Genomic DNA, 18,571 nt, shown 5'->3' on the forward strand with positions numbered 1-18,571 from the left:
TTTTATGTATGTCAAACATGATATTTAAGAAATGAAGAACAGTAGACGAGCCACAGCATAATTACAACATTTATTCGCAGACGTATAATGAAAGTTGGCAATTTTTTACCTATCAATGCGAATAGTAATATGTAACCAGATCATCCTGTAGATTTATACAAATTTAGTAGACTAGAATTAATTATAATTAATTTTGGTTTGAAATGAGGATGTCTTCGATTAACTTGACGGGGATATTTCAAATAAATCAAAGACAGGGAAGTACAATTTTGTCGAAACACGAGTTTATGGTTAGAGTAATCGTCCTTTTTCTTCTTATCTTCCCAACTTTATTTTCACGATAACAGATCGATAGGAGAAACTTTTTCTTATGTTGTACTTTTCAATGGTAGGTAGATTTCACTTAGATAGCAGTAAAACGTACGAAACTTCAGTCTTCCTGAAATTTAATTTCAAGTTCCCAGGGGATCGACGATTTGATCTAAATCCGAGGTTGAAGTTCGTCCTCGACCGTGTATGCGCATATATATGTATATAAGTCCGTATATTTGCTCACCAAACTGTCCCAGAAGTTTCTCCATTGGATATCCGGCTAGCGCACGTACCAAATATTATAAAAGCAAAAATATTAGCCATACGTTTCATCTCCTTTTCTTTAAATAATTGCTTAGAGAATTAAAAGTATGTCACATTCAAAACTGAACTACGCATTATTTAGTATACTAGTAGATAATTGTAACACTTTCTCCAGTTTCCTGCCAGCTGTGTTATATTTTCATAAATTACTTCTTAAATCTTAGATTCGTTTATCGGAATTATATTCAAGGTGCACTGTAATTAGTGAGAAATATTCCAGGGGTTTATTCAGTGCCTAAAAACAATAAAAAAAGTTCACATAATTTGTTATTTCGTATTCATTACCTCTACAGGTCTTGTCATCGATACGATTACTTTTTCAACATTCTCTGATGTTCGAATTTGTTGAAACCTTTGTTCAATTTTGTATCGCACAACACAATCTTCGAATAAATCGCAACACGTTAGTACGACACGTATTGCTTTTATCAAATAGACAAACTAAACTGCTTAACGGATTATTATTATTTTCAATACAAAACTTGCTATATCTCGTAAACAAAGTAAAACAAAATATATGTATATATGAACGTTTTTCATTGTTTTTAGGCACTGAATCAACCCCTGAAGTATCGTTTATTCATTACGTTGAACCTCATGTAAACATGTATGTCTCACTTGTCTCAACTCTTTGATAGACATGTTTTACCTTATACTATTTTTCTGTTTAATTTCTCGATTCAATGTTTGCTCCTCTTTTTACCTCTTCTAATTATTTTCACTCTCTCAATTTGATAATTCCGTTTCCGTTAAAGAATGATTGAAACAGCTGTATAGAATTTTGTTTAATATATTTAAATTGTAGAGTTCAATATAAAATTATAAATAACGTTGAATCTTGATTTATATAGTGAACAAATATTTTCGAATCATTTCTTAGAAATTTCCATTGAAAATCACTCAAGTATTATAAAATAAATATATTATTTTTCTCTGAAAAATATTAAGAGATACCTTCATCCATTATGACTCTCCATTCGAACTTCACGACAATATGTTTTTCTAGCTCGATCGATTTTTGCAAACATACATATGTATTGATACGCTGGCACGAAATTTTCTTCACTACACGCGAGGCTAGAAACGTGTTTTATATTAAATGAACTATACGTTCTATTAATTGTGACATATTTAACGACACGTAGATTGTTAACGATTTACAATATTTGCCAGAAGCAACATTTTTCTTCAAAGGTCAAGTGTACTTTCTGTACGATATTGAAATAAATATAGGAATGGACGTCAGTTATCGACCGTATATTTTGGGCGTGTGTGCGCGCACAGCTAAAACCATGCATGTAAGCGATTTACAATTTTTAGAAAAAGGAGGTCTTACAAAGGAAGGTATCGAGAACATGACACTTGTTATCTCATTGTCCCGTTACTTTTGTTCCACAATGGAGCCTCGATTATCTGAAGTAAATAGGGCACGTGTTGTTAGGATAATCGATCTTTTCGTATAAACGAATAATTGTATTTTCCCCCGAAGAAGATCATTTATTACAGCGCATAGTATCGTTTACTCGAAGTAGAGGAATTTCAAACAAAAATTGAAGTTGTCGTTTTCCTTTCGTTTTTTCCATTTTAATTTCCCAATATCTTCGATTTATTCACTTGACTTCTTCTCAATATTATTAAATCGGTAGAATTACTTTCTATTCGAGTTTTGTAACGTTTGAAAGCTATTTTCGAAGCTGCGATATGCAGAAATATTTTAAGAATTATTGTTCGTTTCTTTATCGAGGTGAAAAAATAAAAGTGGGTTCGATGCGATTAAAAAGTAAAATTCAAAGACGGAGATTTCTTTTTACACGGATTTTATTTTACCGAAATACCATAATTTATAATAGATAATGTATATAATTCGATGATATTCTACAACAGCAACGATTTCGTAATGATTAATGATTTAGCGCTGTGTAATGACACTTTATAATATTAATGATTACATAATGAAGAATAATTTAACATCAATTGATCGTGTGGTTTAACTGTACTATAATATGCGTAACGATACAATGTTCTAGCGATACGTGTATTAATGACGTTTAGAAAATGCAGTAGATCACTCAAATATTAATAATGATGCAGCGAATTGTGTACAGACAATAAGAAATAGTAATACTAGACGTATTATAATCAGAAAATTGCAACTTATAAGTGACTCAAATTGTAGAAACTAGGTATTCGAAGATTGTAAAATGTCAAGGAGTAGTCTGATTAACGGGATTACCAAACAAAAGCTACTTTAACCGAATTACTAAAAAAGTCGATGAAAACTACCTCAACAAGGCTGGTGAAAGGTTTATACAAGAGGTAAAGTCGATCAATTGGTGCAAGCTATCTCAAAGAACTTAAGAATCTGGTTAAAGTTACTTAAAAAAAAATTGAGAAATTGGTTAAAACTACTTCAAGGAAATGAAAAATTTGATTCGAACTACCTCAAGCAGGCTACCAATCAACTGGTAAAAGCTACCTTCGAGAAATAAAGAAGTAGTACTTGTTACCTTCGAGTATAAAGCTACCCCAGAGAGGTTGTCAAAGACCAATTAATGTTATCTCAGAGAGTCTGTTTAGGAGCTGGTTAAAGCTACTTCGAGAGATTCCAAGTAGCTCGTGACTAGCTCCACTAGATACTGACTGGTTTCAGTCGATGGCCTTGTATTTATACGGATTTTTGAGCAGTGCCTGCAGAGTCGATGGTGGGGGATGCTTGCTTACCTATAAAGGTGCGTGTACGCATCGCATTAGAGACATCGCATTGTAAATTCATGAACGTGAGACTTTTTTTCTGGTGTTTTCACGCAATTTTATGTCATGGCATTTGTCGCTATAATGATAGTGCAAGGTGATGCGATTTTACCGTTTCTTCGCTCTGTGAAGCAAACTATTTTCATAAGAAATGAGCAAATTAATAGAAAATGAAGAAAATGTATCTGGATCATAAACACTGTGCAGAAATGATTTATCAACGACGATGACTCTGACAAGAAAATAGACCGTAAAACACACGAACGGTTTCTATCCATTAATCGTTCTTCCGTATTCTGATTCTTTTTATAAATATACAACGTATTACAGAGAATGCAGTTTATTTAAAGTACCGTTGAAAAAATATCGCGACTTTGCTCATTCTCATTGCGCATCTCGTGATATTGTATTGGAAATGTCATTAAACGTTAAACTTGGATTGATTTTGTGACACTGAAGTCGCGACACTGATCGTAACGTCATGACAACGCAACTTTCAGCTTTCACGATGACAAATGCCGTGACACTCACTGTCACGGCAATAGAAGTCGTGACTTAATATCACGTGAACACGCACTTTTACCATCTAAATGGGTAATTGACGTAGGTTTTATCACTTTGACATTCGAACCGTACACGTATGATTTATGTATATGCAATTTACTTATTTTTAAAGCAGGGAACACTTCATTCTGTCGCAATGCAATACACAAATGCATTCGATCGATTTATCAAGTTTTTGAATAATGGCGTATACGAATATATGAATAAAAATATGGAACACTTTTTCAAGATCGATTCTGTGTGTCAAAATAACGGAAAAAGTTCATATACAGATATGTGGGATAATACTTTGATTTTTAGTTCTTTAAAGCAATTTTCGAAACACAATCACAGGTGCATCATAACACGATTTATAACAGTTTAACTTTTTCCCTAACAATTGTCTCATATATTCAAACTTAACGAACATATTTAGGCGTTCGCGTTTAAATTGCGTACTCTATATATCGAATAGAAGGTATTTACATATTTTCATAATTAAAATTCTCCTATTACTAAACTAAGATAACGCTCAACTATACAATACAATACTTCTATTATATTATAATATTGCAATAACTCTTTGCGAACAAACATATTGATCCTTCTCTAGCGATTATTTCTAAACCCTATTTGGTTCTAAGTAATTCTTCTATTCTGGTGGTCATGCTCGTGACATAGAAAAAGATTAGAAATCTGACCATTTAATATAGTTGAACATTGCAGCAGTTACATTTATGACCTAAAAGATCACTTTTAGATTTGAAGAAAGTGATCGTAGGTAACTCGCCATTGTTATATCCATATGTAATTATGTATGTAGTAGATACTAAGAAATTAATAGAGGTAGTTTGGACGAGTGATTGGATCTTTTTACACGTCCTTCAAACGTACATATGTTTCTTCGACTTCAGAAATTAAGAGGTGACACGAATTCACGAATCGAAAATCTAATTCTGATTTGCGCTTCGGAGTTTTCTAATTCGCAAAGCAAAATATTTACAAAAATACATTGAAGTGTGAACCATCACAGACGCTAATTTCAGAATAACATAAGCGACAGCGAGTTTAGCACTATGGTGCAATGAAACAGACGCGCAGATCGCGACCCAGTTTCTAGTCACGATCGAATAACTAAACGTCATTGGGCTCCGAAGCTATTATTAATTGGTGCTGACAAGTTGATCAGACCTAACGTACGGAATTAAAAACTCAGTAGTGAAATCCAAGCTGCTCGGTAGTTAATCCGTCATTGTACGTGTTTGTCGATTATAATAAATATTCAACGTAACATCTTGGACAAAGTGTACGGAAATTGGTGACAAGGTACAATGAGTTAAATTTATACTATATTAGGTTAGTTAAACACAGAAGGAACAAAGAAATATCAATTTTGGGAAACGTTTTTAATATTTCAACGACTTGTAACTTAATGTACGGAGAAATATATAAAAAGATATAGATACGTTGGAATGAATGCAACAACGATCTTAAGGGTGCCAGATGTCGATGTCAGTTTTAAGAACTGTCTCCGTATTGGCGCGGAAGGGTCGTCGGCCACGCGGTCAACGGTTTGGCCATTTTCTTTTTGATTTTTCTTTTTAATCGAGTTCCAAGTCCAGAGTCACGAAGACCACACGACATTGTCGTCGTTCACATCAAGACGTATCACTGTATACGCATTTCTTCGAACTTTATATTCTAATATATACGATAACTGTACTACTAGATACGCGAGATCCCTGCGTATTATAATAAACTAGATATTATAATCTGAACTTTACAACAAGATAAACTAAATGCAACTCTAAGAGATATTTCTGTTAATCTTTTAAATGTTCGCGTGTTTCGATACAGCGTCTTGCGAAACAATTTTCTTAAGTTTCATCTTTTACGGTACATTCTCAAGTACCTTTATCCCAAGAGAGAGGTATACTCTCGCTCGATGTAGATACGGACACAGACATTTATATTACGAAGCAGGTTATCTAACGTAACTGAAAATTAATTACGATTAACCGAAAGGCATTCTAGGTCAGCGGTTTTCAAACTTTTTGGTCTCTGGAGGCTTTTACACGTATAAAAATGTATACGCGGACCTAAAGAGCTTCTAGAACTTAAAACTTAAAATGAATATGTTACGTAGATTCGCATCAAATTTTTCGTCCGAAGTAACAATCTATGCGATAACAGTGAATCAACTATTTATTTAATATACATACCTATGTATATGGAATTTGCTTTTCTATATATTTTTGTCGTTTAGCAGTATTTAATCTTCTTTTGGCATTACGAAATTATACAATTGTTCGCGAAGAGAAAGATATAAATTCCAGAATGAAAAAGTTTATTGGAAGTATTAAAATCTTTTTCGACGATAAAATCGCGAGAAACTGTTTATTAATTAACGGTTTCCACGTGCAAGAGGGAATAATTTCAATAATGTCACGCATTCGTTAAAAGTATGAAACCCCGTTTTTTCAAGTTCCGAAGATGAAAGCCACCTTAAAAATGGGGCAACGCTAACACATATTTTCCTCGTTAAAAATCGATAATTTCAATCAATCCGTTCTCTCAGACGTCAACACGACGCGAACTTGCATCGAACGCGTACAGCAGTAAACTGGGAACGCCTTTGTGTTCGTAGCAAAAACCGACTGGTGATGGATTACCACGAACCATTCGTCGAGCATTGCGTGCAACATTTTCGGAATGCGAATCACTTACATTACATGTTGCATCACTCCAGCCCTGATACGAATCATTTCTGAATTTCGGAAATATGTACGCCTCTCGAACGAGGTCGCGTTTAGACTCATTTTCGTCGAGCAAATCTCGCCAATTCGTTGACGATACTTTCGTAAAGATGTAACGAAAAATACAACAATTTTATTTCTATATTTAGTGGTTGAGACAACGATACGCGCGATGTATCGCTTTGAAGCTGCGCTCATCGAACGCATGTAATGCGAGACTCGTTCGTCGTTGGTCTATCTCGCTCACTCTCAACGTATTTCATTTAAATTCCCACGACGTCTATTCGAGATAACAATCGCTACCCCGGTTTCAAGCGAGCAAGCGGTTCAGACTTTGTCACTTGAAACCGGGAATTACTGTACTCTCGTAAAGATCGAGTAATCCCCGGTGTCAAGTACAGTAGAACCTTCTTTATCCCGACACCAGTTACACGAACGCTCCACCATCGGAACACTATTATTCGAACGAAAGATACGCATATTGTATTCGAACTTAGCCTGTCCCTGCAGAATATATCTCTTCCTCTTGAAACATTCTTCTGTAACTGTTGAAACTAATTCCGAACGTTACAATTTACTGCGAAACTGGCAATTTTTAAACACTATATATATATATATATATTCGGTGATATAAGCACCATTGACAAATGAATTGCAAGTCTCTTTAAATGTAATCTGCAATTTGTAAATAGAAATCGCATGTATTAGTAGAGAGAAAATTAACGGACGTATCAATGTTTCTTTGTCTGCTCTGTGGTAATTAATAGTCTTTCGTGCAATAGTATAATAGAAACTTTACTTTAAAAGTTTAAAATTACTCTCCGATGAAAATTCATTAGTAATACGTAATTTGCGCTTTTTAAGTATAACTCTTATTAATCAAATTTAACTCGAACCTTTAATAATATATACGCTGCGAACGATATCTACGATACGTTCATATTTTAGTTCTAGGTTGTTGAATAAGTTTTGTCGTTTTTTCATTGTAAAAAAATACTACGACATTTCAACGTTTGAACAACTGTAAATATACGAACGAGTCGACGGATCTGCATGAAACTTCACACATGTTCATCAAACGGTAGTACCATCTTTAGAAAAATAAAACGACGAACCTAATAATCTCTTATCGAACGACGAAACTTATCGAGCCACCTATTACAGCTCCTTGAAACGTGTATTCTAAACAATTGACCATCTGCGCCTAAAACTATACACCGTTCGTTACAGTATTTCGATCTCTAACATCGTGCAAAAGCTCGTTAGATGGTTAGCGACACACTTGGGTATGTCTCTTCATCGGTTGGTCAGTGTTCAGTCCTCGACGAAATATGCAAACGAGTCTCGGGGAACGATAAGATGGATGTTGACTTATGGCGTCTTATAAATAGTTTTCGGGTACGAGTTTAGGTGCAATATTATGCAAACGTCGCGACCCGAACCTAATTTATGGGTCCCCAAATCGACGCCAGGCACCTACAGCGTTGAATTTTCCCAGGCTAGCGACTTCGCTTGCCATTTCTTTGGTGACGAAGGTAACCCCTTGGGGAAAGGGCAGGGTGGAGTCGAGGTCAATGATAGCTCAATTTACAATTTTAAAATCATGATTCCACTTTGACCGAGTCTTCGTTACGGCGTATCCGTTCGAACGAAACGTTCTCTGTTACAATAGAGATTTATACAACTTTTTAACATCACGATCGTAACGAGATCTTGTGCCACAGATGAAATACAGTTATAGTTATTTGTCTAGCTGATCCGTCTTCGTTAACAATTATTGCATCGAAACCTCTTCAACGCTTTAATTTATCGTTGGAAGTGTAGTATTTGGGTACGCACAAGAGTATCAGCTACGCGCGCACAGTGCAATCTTTGGTAATTACACCAAAGAAAAAGGGAGTCTCACCGATTTCGACGATTATTGAATATGTTGTAGAAATCAACATTTTGAACAATTTTTTCCCATACGTATAACTGCCGTTTGGCTTTAGTTTCCGAGATTTTTACATAAAACTATTGCTACCACTACAATGAATATTGTTTATAGGTACGTGTTTGCGGCGGCGTGTGCGTAAGGGTTGAGTCGCCGATTGTTTATGGTTTTTATAGTGCAATGGACACGTATAACGGGTGTACTTAAAAACTCAAGTACGGAAGAAGCGAAGATGTAAACACGCTGTGCCTTCTTTTCGCAGCTGAATGATACGCGTAAGTAGAATTCAATGTATATAGTAGCAGCGATTTTTTCGAGGAAAAATCTCAGAAACTAAGGCGTTAAAGAAACGTTGTTCAAAATGTTGATTTCTACAACATATTGAAAAATCTGAACTATAGTTTATCTAAACTACAAGTGAATACTTATTAAAAAGAAATGACTTTACGAATAAATAATAGCGTATTGAAATAAAAAAGAAAATAAAGCTTCCCGAGTCTACAAATTGAACGAATAAATCCAAGTGACATTGAGAAAAGGGGTCGCGAGAAATTAATTCTCTTGGCAGTTGAATTTCTTTTTATTCATCGGTATCTCTAGACTTTGATATTATTATTGATCAATTACTAAGGATTTTGTGACAACATATTACGTTGTTCGATAAGTTTTATCGATCGACAAAACTTATCGAGCAACCTAGTACTATTGTACCGTTCAATAAGTTTTATCGAACGACGAAACTTATCGAACAACCCATTGTTCAAAAATCGTGAAAATCGGTCCGATCCCCCGTTTGCCAAATAATTAGCCAATCTTTATTGGAAGCTGTGCGAAAAGAAAAGAGTCGGTGAACACGTTCGAATGTTTGTATCGTTTGTTCCAGAGCCGCTCGAGGATGGGTTTCCGAAAGAGCGGATCCGGGAGCCGGGCAACCGCCGGCGTTCTAAAGGAACGCGCCAACATGTCGTTCATGCTGGTGGTCATGTTCTTCGCCGTGTTCGGCTTGATCGTCTTTACGGAGATATTCCTGATCGACGAGAGGCGAGGCGTGGGTGTAGGTGGCACCGGGGCCCTAGGAGGTCACAGGAGCGGACATCGATTGCCGCCTGCGCCCGATCGTCCGGATTACGGGGAAATCGGAGTAAGTACGCAATTAGGACCATCTGTATCCACTTAATTAAGCGCGCTATTTGATGCAAATATCCGGCTATATTTAGCAGGTGTATGGAGCGAACGCTGGCCGAGAATTTGGTTCGATCATTTTCGGCAAAACGTGACGGCAAGTTACTCAATTAACCGAGCCGTGTTTAACGAATTATTTACCAACGGTCGATGGACCGTTCATTGGCCGATGTTTATTTTTGTTTTGTTAACCGCTTTAATGGTCGTTAGTCGACGGTAAATATTGATCGAAGAAAATTTTTAAACGAAATTCGAAGCACGAGATACGCCGAAACTTTGAATATTTCAATTGCGTGAAACACTCCGGGTACAATTATTATCGAAACAGATGCGATAAATTCGTCCCGGTTTTGCAACCGGTACGATAAATCGAGTCTCCCGAATTTACATCTTAGCTGCGATTTGGTTGAAATTTGATCCACCAGTCGCGATATACCCGCTCGGAAGGAATTAATTTATCACGTTACGCGCACCGAACGAAACTCCCTCGAACCGATATCTTCGAACGAATTACGAGCCCTCTTCGTATTAATTTTTTCGTCGGTCACGTTGAATAAATAATAGTTTCTGTTATCGTAATCGACGCAATTTAAGAGGGACGGCGGCTCGTTAAAATAAACGAATTACGTTCATTAATTTGATGCCGAGATAAAAATTATAGCGCCAACGGTTTTCGCTTGGACTCGGTACGGAACGGGGCAAGCGATTCAGGATGTCACTTTGTAACGAGCGTGCATATCAAATTATGGCTTCGCGTATATACACACGCCGCAACTGCATCGTGATAACTTGTTGGGTGGGTAACGATAACGATGACTCCGCTATCGACGATAGAACCTGCATATGTGTAAAACGTGTCTTCTAACAGCTAGCGTCAAAGTGAGAATTAATAAAGACAAATAAACCGACCTGTAGTTATTTTCGTTTAGCCGCAAAAAAGTGCTATACGTTCGATACGCGTTCATTTTACGTAGCGTTTTAATGCTCTTAGGACGAACAAAATTAGATCAATTTAAACGATCCGTTGGAACGATTTCAAAGAATGCAACAAATAAGTTCATTTTTCATAGTTTTGGCTCTTGTTGAAAATTATACTCGCGAAGTTCCTGTACGATTAGTAGTTAACTGTCATAGGATACACCTAAAACACGATTCGTATACGTTAAATCGAAATAGTAAATTCACTATCAAGTTCGAGTAAGTTCTTAAAAAATTAGCGACACCGATTATTTAGCAACTAACGATATTTAACGGAAGGAACAGCACACACGTTAAGTAATAATATCAACAGTTCGTAGTGTTTGAGTTCAATTGTTCGTAAGTTCAAAGTTCAATGTAACAGTTTTAAAGTCAACGTAGGTGGAAACTCTGGCTTGCTCGAATTCAAAGCACGAGTGTTTGAAGGATTCTACGCTCAAACGGTATAATACTTTTCAACGTAATCGTATAATTACATTACAATTGTCCACACCTGTGTCCACATCTTTAGGGTGAAGTAGAAATACTTTGCTTCTTCAACGAAACGACTAATCGGAGTATTTATATCGCTGATTAAATCACATTTTTACAAAATTCGGGGCACTGGATTCTACGAATTCTAAAAAGATGTTTCGCGTAGCAGGGTTCGAGTTAGGTCAATTTTGAAAAAATAGTAATTCGATACTTAACTCTCTGAGGCACAGATATTTAATCAGATATTTAATTACGAGATAGAATACTAACAGTCTCAACTCGTACAGAGTTATTTTAATTCTTCACGGTGGTTTGAAAAATATCCCGGCATGCATATCGGGGTATTAAAAAGGTGATATTTCTTAATTCACTATGCCCAAAAAAGTCAACGAGTTAACAAATACGACTATGAAATTCCAACACGGGGCACGTGCCGAGGGTACAAATGTTAACACCGAAAAAGTTAAACTATTCGTTCACAACCGTTGATACTGCTGAAACGTACAAAAAATTGTCTCGATTTTCATAGCGATAAACATTCGACCTTCTTTCCCGACCGATGCGCATCATCATCTGCAATATAATATCCACGTTTTGCAATTTTAGAAAAATGTTCGATTTAATCGTCCATGTGGTATTCATTGAACTAGAAGCTGTCTCGGCTCGATGGATCGTAAACGTGCCAATAGGAAACATAATTCGAGAATTAACCGTTCGTTAATATTTTGCGTGTTTCGTGATGCGAAATTCCCAGACTGGTTTAACTATCAAAATTCCTCGATCACGATTGTTACATCTTTTTTCGTTACGGTCTGGTAAACCGCCGTTAACGCGTGAAAAATTTAGGGTAGCACAAAGGGACAAAGTCAAAAGTTTTGACACAAAACGCGACCGATGAAACTCTATAAAGCGCAGGGTCACAAGTGAACGCTCTGCTTTCCAACGAAGCGGAAACCATTTTAATCTCCGCTATAAAGTTCGCAATCATCGCGAATAAAAGGGAACAGATTATGACCTAAAATCGTGCTACGAGGACGCTTTAGTGTCCGCGAGTTACCCTCCGGGAAATTAAAATATCTCGATGGCCCGCGGCGATCCTTGACAACCGAGTTACTTTTTCTGACCGTCGGAACTTCCTTCCTCGTCCTCTTCCCCTTTATTTTCGCCTTCCTTTCCCGTAATAAGCAAAAGATATCCGGTGAGTTCGATGAACGCCAGTTCTCCATTCTAAAACTCCCACGTCTCCTTCTCGCGGATGGAGGAGGGGCTCGATAATCCTCAAACGTTTCCCGTTGGAGGTAAAGAGAACTGGTAAAAGACTTTTGAACTAATGGCGAGGGCTCAACTTTATACTCGGTCGCTCTTTGTTCGTACAAGGCGGAGGAAAAGTGAAGACGGAAAACTTTACCATCGTGGTCCATCGATTTTTCCCTGTCGCTGCTTTTCCATCCTGCCGCGCTTACTTCTATTTTTATTCCCCTTTTATTTCGTGCTTCCACTTTTCCCTGTGCCGTCGTTCCTCGTCTCAACGTGCTTCGAGTGTTTTATATGCTTCGCTGTATCGTTGCCGGACAATGATTCACGAGGAAAAGAATCGAGCAAGTACGTAGCTACCCACTGCTACGAAAAGACGTCGGGGCACTCGTATTGTTTTGCGAATCGAATCGATTCGACTCGATTGCGAAACGGTTTTATCGTATTGCCGAGTATTTAAATACTCGATGAAAAACGCGTGGCGACTGACATACACGGGAGGTGTTTACAGAGGTAAAAGTCAACCGGAACGTCTCGCTAACAGTTTCACTGTAAAAGGATTCGGTTTCTTTCGTGGTAGAACATAGTTCGCACTTGTTCGAGTTCGTCGAACTTCGAACATTAATCGACACGCAAATAAAACTAACAATTCAATTTCCTCAAATCCATATTGGGAAATAGCAATCGGTTCTCTTCACCTCGATTTCATTTAAAATCGATGATTAACTCTTAAACTTGTATTACCGGACTCTCGAATGTTGTCTCTCTCGATTGTGAATAAGAACAATGGTATCGATATATTATTTATACAGGTTGAAAAGCTTAAATTTGTAAATTTCTGGAACTCTTCGATGATTCGAACGGGACATTTTGTAACTTTGTTTTTTTTTGATGTATCAACCACGAAAAAAGGGATTGAACAAGTTTTTTATATCTCGATGACCTTGAGAAAAAATTAATAAAAATTAGTTTGCACCGACGTAGCTGGCCGCTTTGCGAGTTTTGGGTTTGAGTTGAACCAGACATTATCTCCTAGCTGGGTTAATTTTCTCAGATGTTTTCAAGGTTATTGGAACTTTGTTACATGTACGTCGTAATAATGTATTTGAATAAATCTCATTAAAATCCGTAAAGAGGTAGCGTTAACCTATATTTTCTGAATAGGGCGTTTGCGGTAGCCGTGACCACCCTCATCGGACTTCTTTACTCATAAGCTTTCAAACGGTGTGCCATACCCCCCAGTGATCGTTGTCCTAAATACTATACTGCGGCCAAAATTGTCTTTTCGGTGCAAATAATTTTTCCCTTATCTTCGCCATATAAGTAGTGTATATAGCGTGTACAGTGTAAAATTTTTCTTTAATTTAATTAATCGTTACTTATTAATAAATCGATACACCTGTTTACTAAAAATTTCACTTTTTATAACAGATTGTAATATTGAGGATATTTGCACAAAATTGTAATATTATTAACAATTTTCGAAATAAGCAATTTATCCTATTGGTAAACTTACGTAGAATCACATTTTTATACCAATAAATGTTTCCTTTTCGTATAAAATATAACGAACTCGAAGCATTCATCAAAAATTGAATAAAATGTTGCTTATAGAATCTTATAAAGAAGAAATTTTAATTAAAAATTCTTTCGCATAAATATCTCAATTAGAATCTGAGTTTGTTATACGACGATATAAACATTTATTGGTTTTTATATGTGATCGACGCACAAGGTTTTCACATTTAAGATAGAAAAATCTTGATTCTAATGTCTTTGTTCCTTGGACAAACGATGCAGTTTGATCGAACGATTAAAACGATCAAAATTTTGATCCTTTGTCCGCTGATGTAGACCCTAACGCCTTTTGCGGTTTTATGCAGTTTTCTTGACACTCGAACGAAGAAGTGTTGAAGAAAATTTAATGGCTGATATCCTTAAAACTTGGAGTGCGACCCACGTTGTTCAATTTATTATCGAGTTTCTTGCTGAGAAATATTATTTGAACATTCATGTTGGTTGTATTCAAGGGCCTATAAAACAGTACAAGCGGTCATCTATATATCGTACTCAGCTATAGAATCTATAATGCACAAATATCTTTCACATTTAGAGTATATTGCACGACTAATCTATGAAAACTGGAAAGAAAAAATTTTAATTTTGACGCAAAAACTCATTTATACCAATTACATCATCACTGTCAATCGAATTAAAATATTAAAAAATCTCATTCACCGTGACCGTAGTCAGACAATTATAGAAACGTGTATAATGATGATACATTCCTGAGATAATTATAGAAAGATACCTAATGCCTTGTCACGGTAATCAATTTATATTAGGCAGCAGCGCGTAATTTATTCCAGTTGGAGTCTTAATTATTAAACATAAATAACGCACGAGTAAACTATACTGTGTAATACTAATATTCGCAAGTGCGAATTTTTCTTTAAATATTTTAGCATCCGCGAGTAGTTTTACGACTTGAAATTTTAGTAACAATGATAAGATACATATTTAATGCGTTTGCAACAATAGGTTAAATGTGATTATAACAATGTGTAAATATTAACGTCGAATTAAACAGGATATCCGAATTACGCACACAAGTTACAGACGAGAGATATCTCGTTGAATGTGTTGGATAAACTCGGGTTATCTGTTTCAATAGAATGATAAAACACTCTTTGATATAGACACAAACACTGTTGATATATCATTAAGATTCTGGCTCGCGTAAATCAGATTCAGGCGGATAATGTAAATTTAATGAATCTACATTCCAGCTTATAGGCTTGGAGAACTCTGTATCATCAGCATATTTTGCTGTCCAGATTTATGATATGGTTACAGAATTAATTTGTAAGCTAACCACTCATTTATCTCCTGCTATGGCATTTATTTGCATTTTACGACCGATTGTAAGTGATAGAACAGTCTGTCTGTGAATCGTACAATAGATTTAGAAGACGAATGATTTTTTTCAAGGAATTGTTAATCATCCAGTCGATGTGGAACGAAACAATTTTAAATTCAAAAAGGATAAGAAATTAATAATTATATACTCATCTTTGTGTCTGTAAATATCCATAATAACGAATGAAGGATTTACTTGTGATATATACATAGATTTAAAGATTATCTCGAATTAAGATTTGAAAATCGCGTTTGTTGTAATAAGATTTGCCCTAGATATATGATTTTAAATAAGAACTCCTTATACTCAAACCAACAACTTAACGGAATCGCTTTCTTATACGTTAAGAAATTTACATACCTCGGGCTTTATCAAGAATTTTTTAAAATGAAGAATACATAATTTAGGCTGTAATCATTTTAAAACACCGGAAGTGCTACTAAAAATTCTGGACAATGTTTTATAAACGTTTAATCTATGGCGCATATTGCACGAAAGTGGGTCAAAAGCAGAGTTTCCTTAAAACCACTTTTTTGTTAACATTTTTCTGTATATTTATGTTTTCCTTGAATAAAATGACAAATATTATGTAGGTGACATTTACGTGAAAAGGACCTTTTCTGGGAGTTAATTCAATTTTACCAGAATTTTATCCATTAAAATGCAGTACAATAAAAAATAATTGATAAAAGTTTGCGTTATACATAACTCTAGTATAAAAGATAAATAAAAAGAAATGTGTTTTTTAGATCGTCTCAGTACTCCGTTACAATCGTTAATAAATTTCAAGTTTTTCAAGTAATTTCGTTTTATAATGATTTTCCCCTGTACTATTTTGTATATTTGATTTTTAATTCGAATCGAGAATTAGATTACTTGTGAATCAAAATTCAACCAGAAAACTCGTATAACACACAAAACAACTTTATATTTGTCCAACTCTAACTCGCTAGGCAATTGAAGCTGTCAGTAATTTGATTTGATGGTCTGGCACTGTTTCATGTAAGAGTAAATATTTGTTATCTTTCACCAAGAGGTTAAAACAAAGTTATTTCATACCTCTGTTTGATATCGAAATAAAATAAACTATAAGTGAATACTTATTGAGAATGGCTTATGAATAAATAGTAGTGTATGTAAATAAAAAAGAAAATAAAGCTTCCCTAGTCTACAAATTGAACGAATAAATCCAAGTGACATTAAGAAAAGAATCACGAGAAATTAATTCTATTAGCAATTAAATTTATTTTTATTCATCGGTATCTCTAGACGATGATATTATCATTAAATAATTACTAAGGATTTTATAAGATTTTGTTTACGAATCATTTGGAGCGTACTGCTCTTCTATGTTCGAATATTTTGTTATCATTTGAGTTTTTACATCACAGAAACGTTTCTCACTGAATTGTGTTTTCGCACTTGTCGTCCATTTTTGCTATCCGTAGTTTTTCTTTTTTCGCTAAATTCCAGTTCCGAATTTCCTCACTCCGGAAAATCCTAAAAAGCGAATTTAAGGAGTAAATTGGTCTCAGATGATTTCCGTGATGGAAAAGTGAGTTGGTGCAGTAGGAAATAGCTTTTACAGGAGCGGTATGTACACATTCCATTCTATGGAACTGTAATGTCGAACCATTGAAAATGATCAGGAATTCTATTCAGTTGTTAATATAAAAAAATATAATTTCAAGTCAATTGATCGAAGCTCTAAGTTTGTTTAAAATTGATAAATTAAATTATTTTAATTTCGTGAATTGCTATTCCAGTACTCGATGTACCATTAACACACCTTGAATAATAATCAATTCTTAAATCGTGAGATATTTCACGAAATACATTAATTGTACAATTCCGATCTTACGCTTCTGTTATGCTAATTACACATGTCCTACTAGTTTCGAAACTTTCTAGTTGAAGACAAAAGTTGTGTTTTTCATAAATTTATTTCTCTGATACTGCTGATAATAGTTCTTTCAAATTTTACACATTTATTTATATACATTTTAAGAAAACCTTTTTTTCGTGCAGTGATATTTATTTATCAAAGAAACGAATAAACCTATATTTTTAGCATTTTAACTTTAAGAAAATGTAAAGAAAAATTATTCTTTTTTACGTCTAGAGTAGAAAACTTCCTTAAAAAGAACATCCTTAAATTTTTGGAGTGAAGACAGCAGTATCGTTTTACACTTTCATAGTATTAATAATATTCATTTTTATTCTCTTCTTGACATTAGTTAATAGCAATTTAAAATCAATTTGTACCTTTTTGTGAACGCTAAGACAACGAACATTAGATAACAGGAATCTTGAGGTTGATTTTCATTATACGAGTGTAGAATAATTTTCCAATGGAGTTTGTATCAAGTACTCTCTGAATGATTGAAAAAATATTGGATTCATTGTGTTTCATCGATCGAGGGAAAATTCAATTTAATTATGCAGACAATATTGTTGTCATCGTTCCGCTTATCGCTGGTTGACATTCTCCGAAGAATCATTTCAATGATTCGCGTTAATCTCTGCTGGATTAAGATACATCGTTGGTTTTACACTGCAGTTGAGAGGAACAATGCTATTTTTGAAGTCGTCATTAGCATGGCTCTGGTTTAGATATATTTATTTCTTAAGAACGTGGATACAGTCTCAAAGCATCAGTTTGTTAACCCTGACATAACTTTATGGATGTTTTGAAGCTAGAGGTTTCCAACGCTATCTCGTTTTCAAATAGTTTACAGCTGGGTCAAGGGTTGAACACAGCCTTGACATAAATCATCCATCCTTGTGGTATTTAGAAATTCTGAAGTATCGATGAAATTTTACTTCGTGGGCCAATGAAAATTCAACGATTCTTTTTACAACTTGTAACTCATTTTTATGCGCCCATATTTTTCAACTTGTTCTCCTTGTCGATTCATCCTCTTTTTTGAGCGAAATAGCATTACCTGCTAACTCACTGAGCCAGTTAGTAATTTTTGAATATTTTACAAAAGTATGACACGCATCGACTGATTTTCCGACGAATAGTTGGAACCTGTTTTTATTGGTTATCGTGCTCGATACATATGTGGTTACACGTCTCGTATTTGATACTACAAAATCTAACGATTTCGAACAAAATATTGAACACTTCACTATACTTTG

General features: G+C 35.2%; 1 protein-coding gene across 8 annotated transcripts in view; it reads left to right on the forward strand.

The window, feature by feature from the left end:
• Positions 1 to 18,571, forward strand: part of LOC143148178 (uncharacterized) — a 103,882-nt gene that overhangs the window by 40,876 nt on the left and 44,435 nt on the right. For 6 of the 8 annotated variants that reach the window (XM_076314203.1, XM_076314205.1, XM_076314204.1 and 3 more), the window contains one exon: positions 9,503 to 9,760. In XM_076314203.1, the coding sequence (XP_076170318.1) occupies positions 9,503 to 9,760 (258 nt within the window). Of the gene's footprint in view, positions 1 to 8,733; positions 8,895 to 9,502; positions 9,761 to 18,571 lie in introns of all 8 variants that reach the window. The other 2 variants (XM_076314207.1, XM_076314206.1) reach the window with 1 other exon arrangement.

This window comes from Ptiloglossa arizonensis, chromosome 6 (genome assembly GCF_051014685.1).
Source record: "Ptiloglossa arizonensis isolate GNS036 chromosome 6, iyPtiAriz1_principal, whole genome shotgun sequence".
NCBI lineage: Eukaryota > Metazoa > Arthropoda > Insecta > Hymenoptera > Colletidae > Ptiloglossa > Ptiloglossa arizonensis.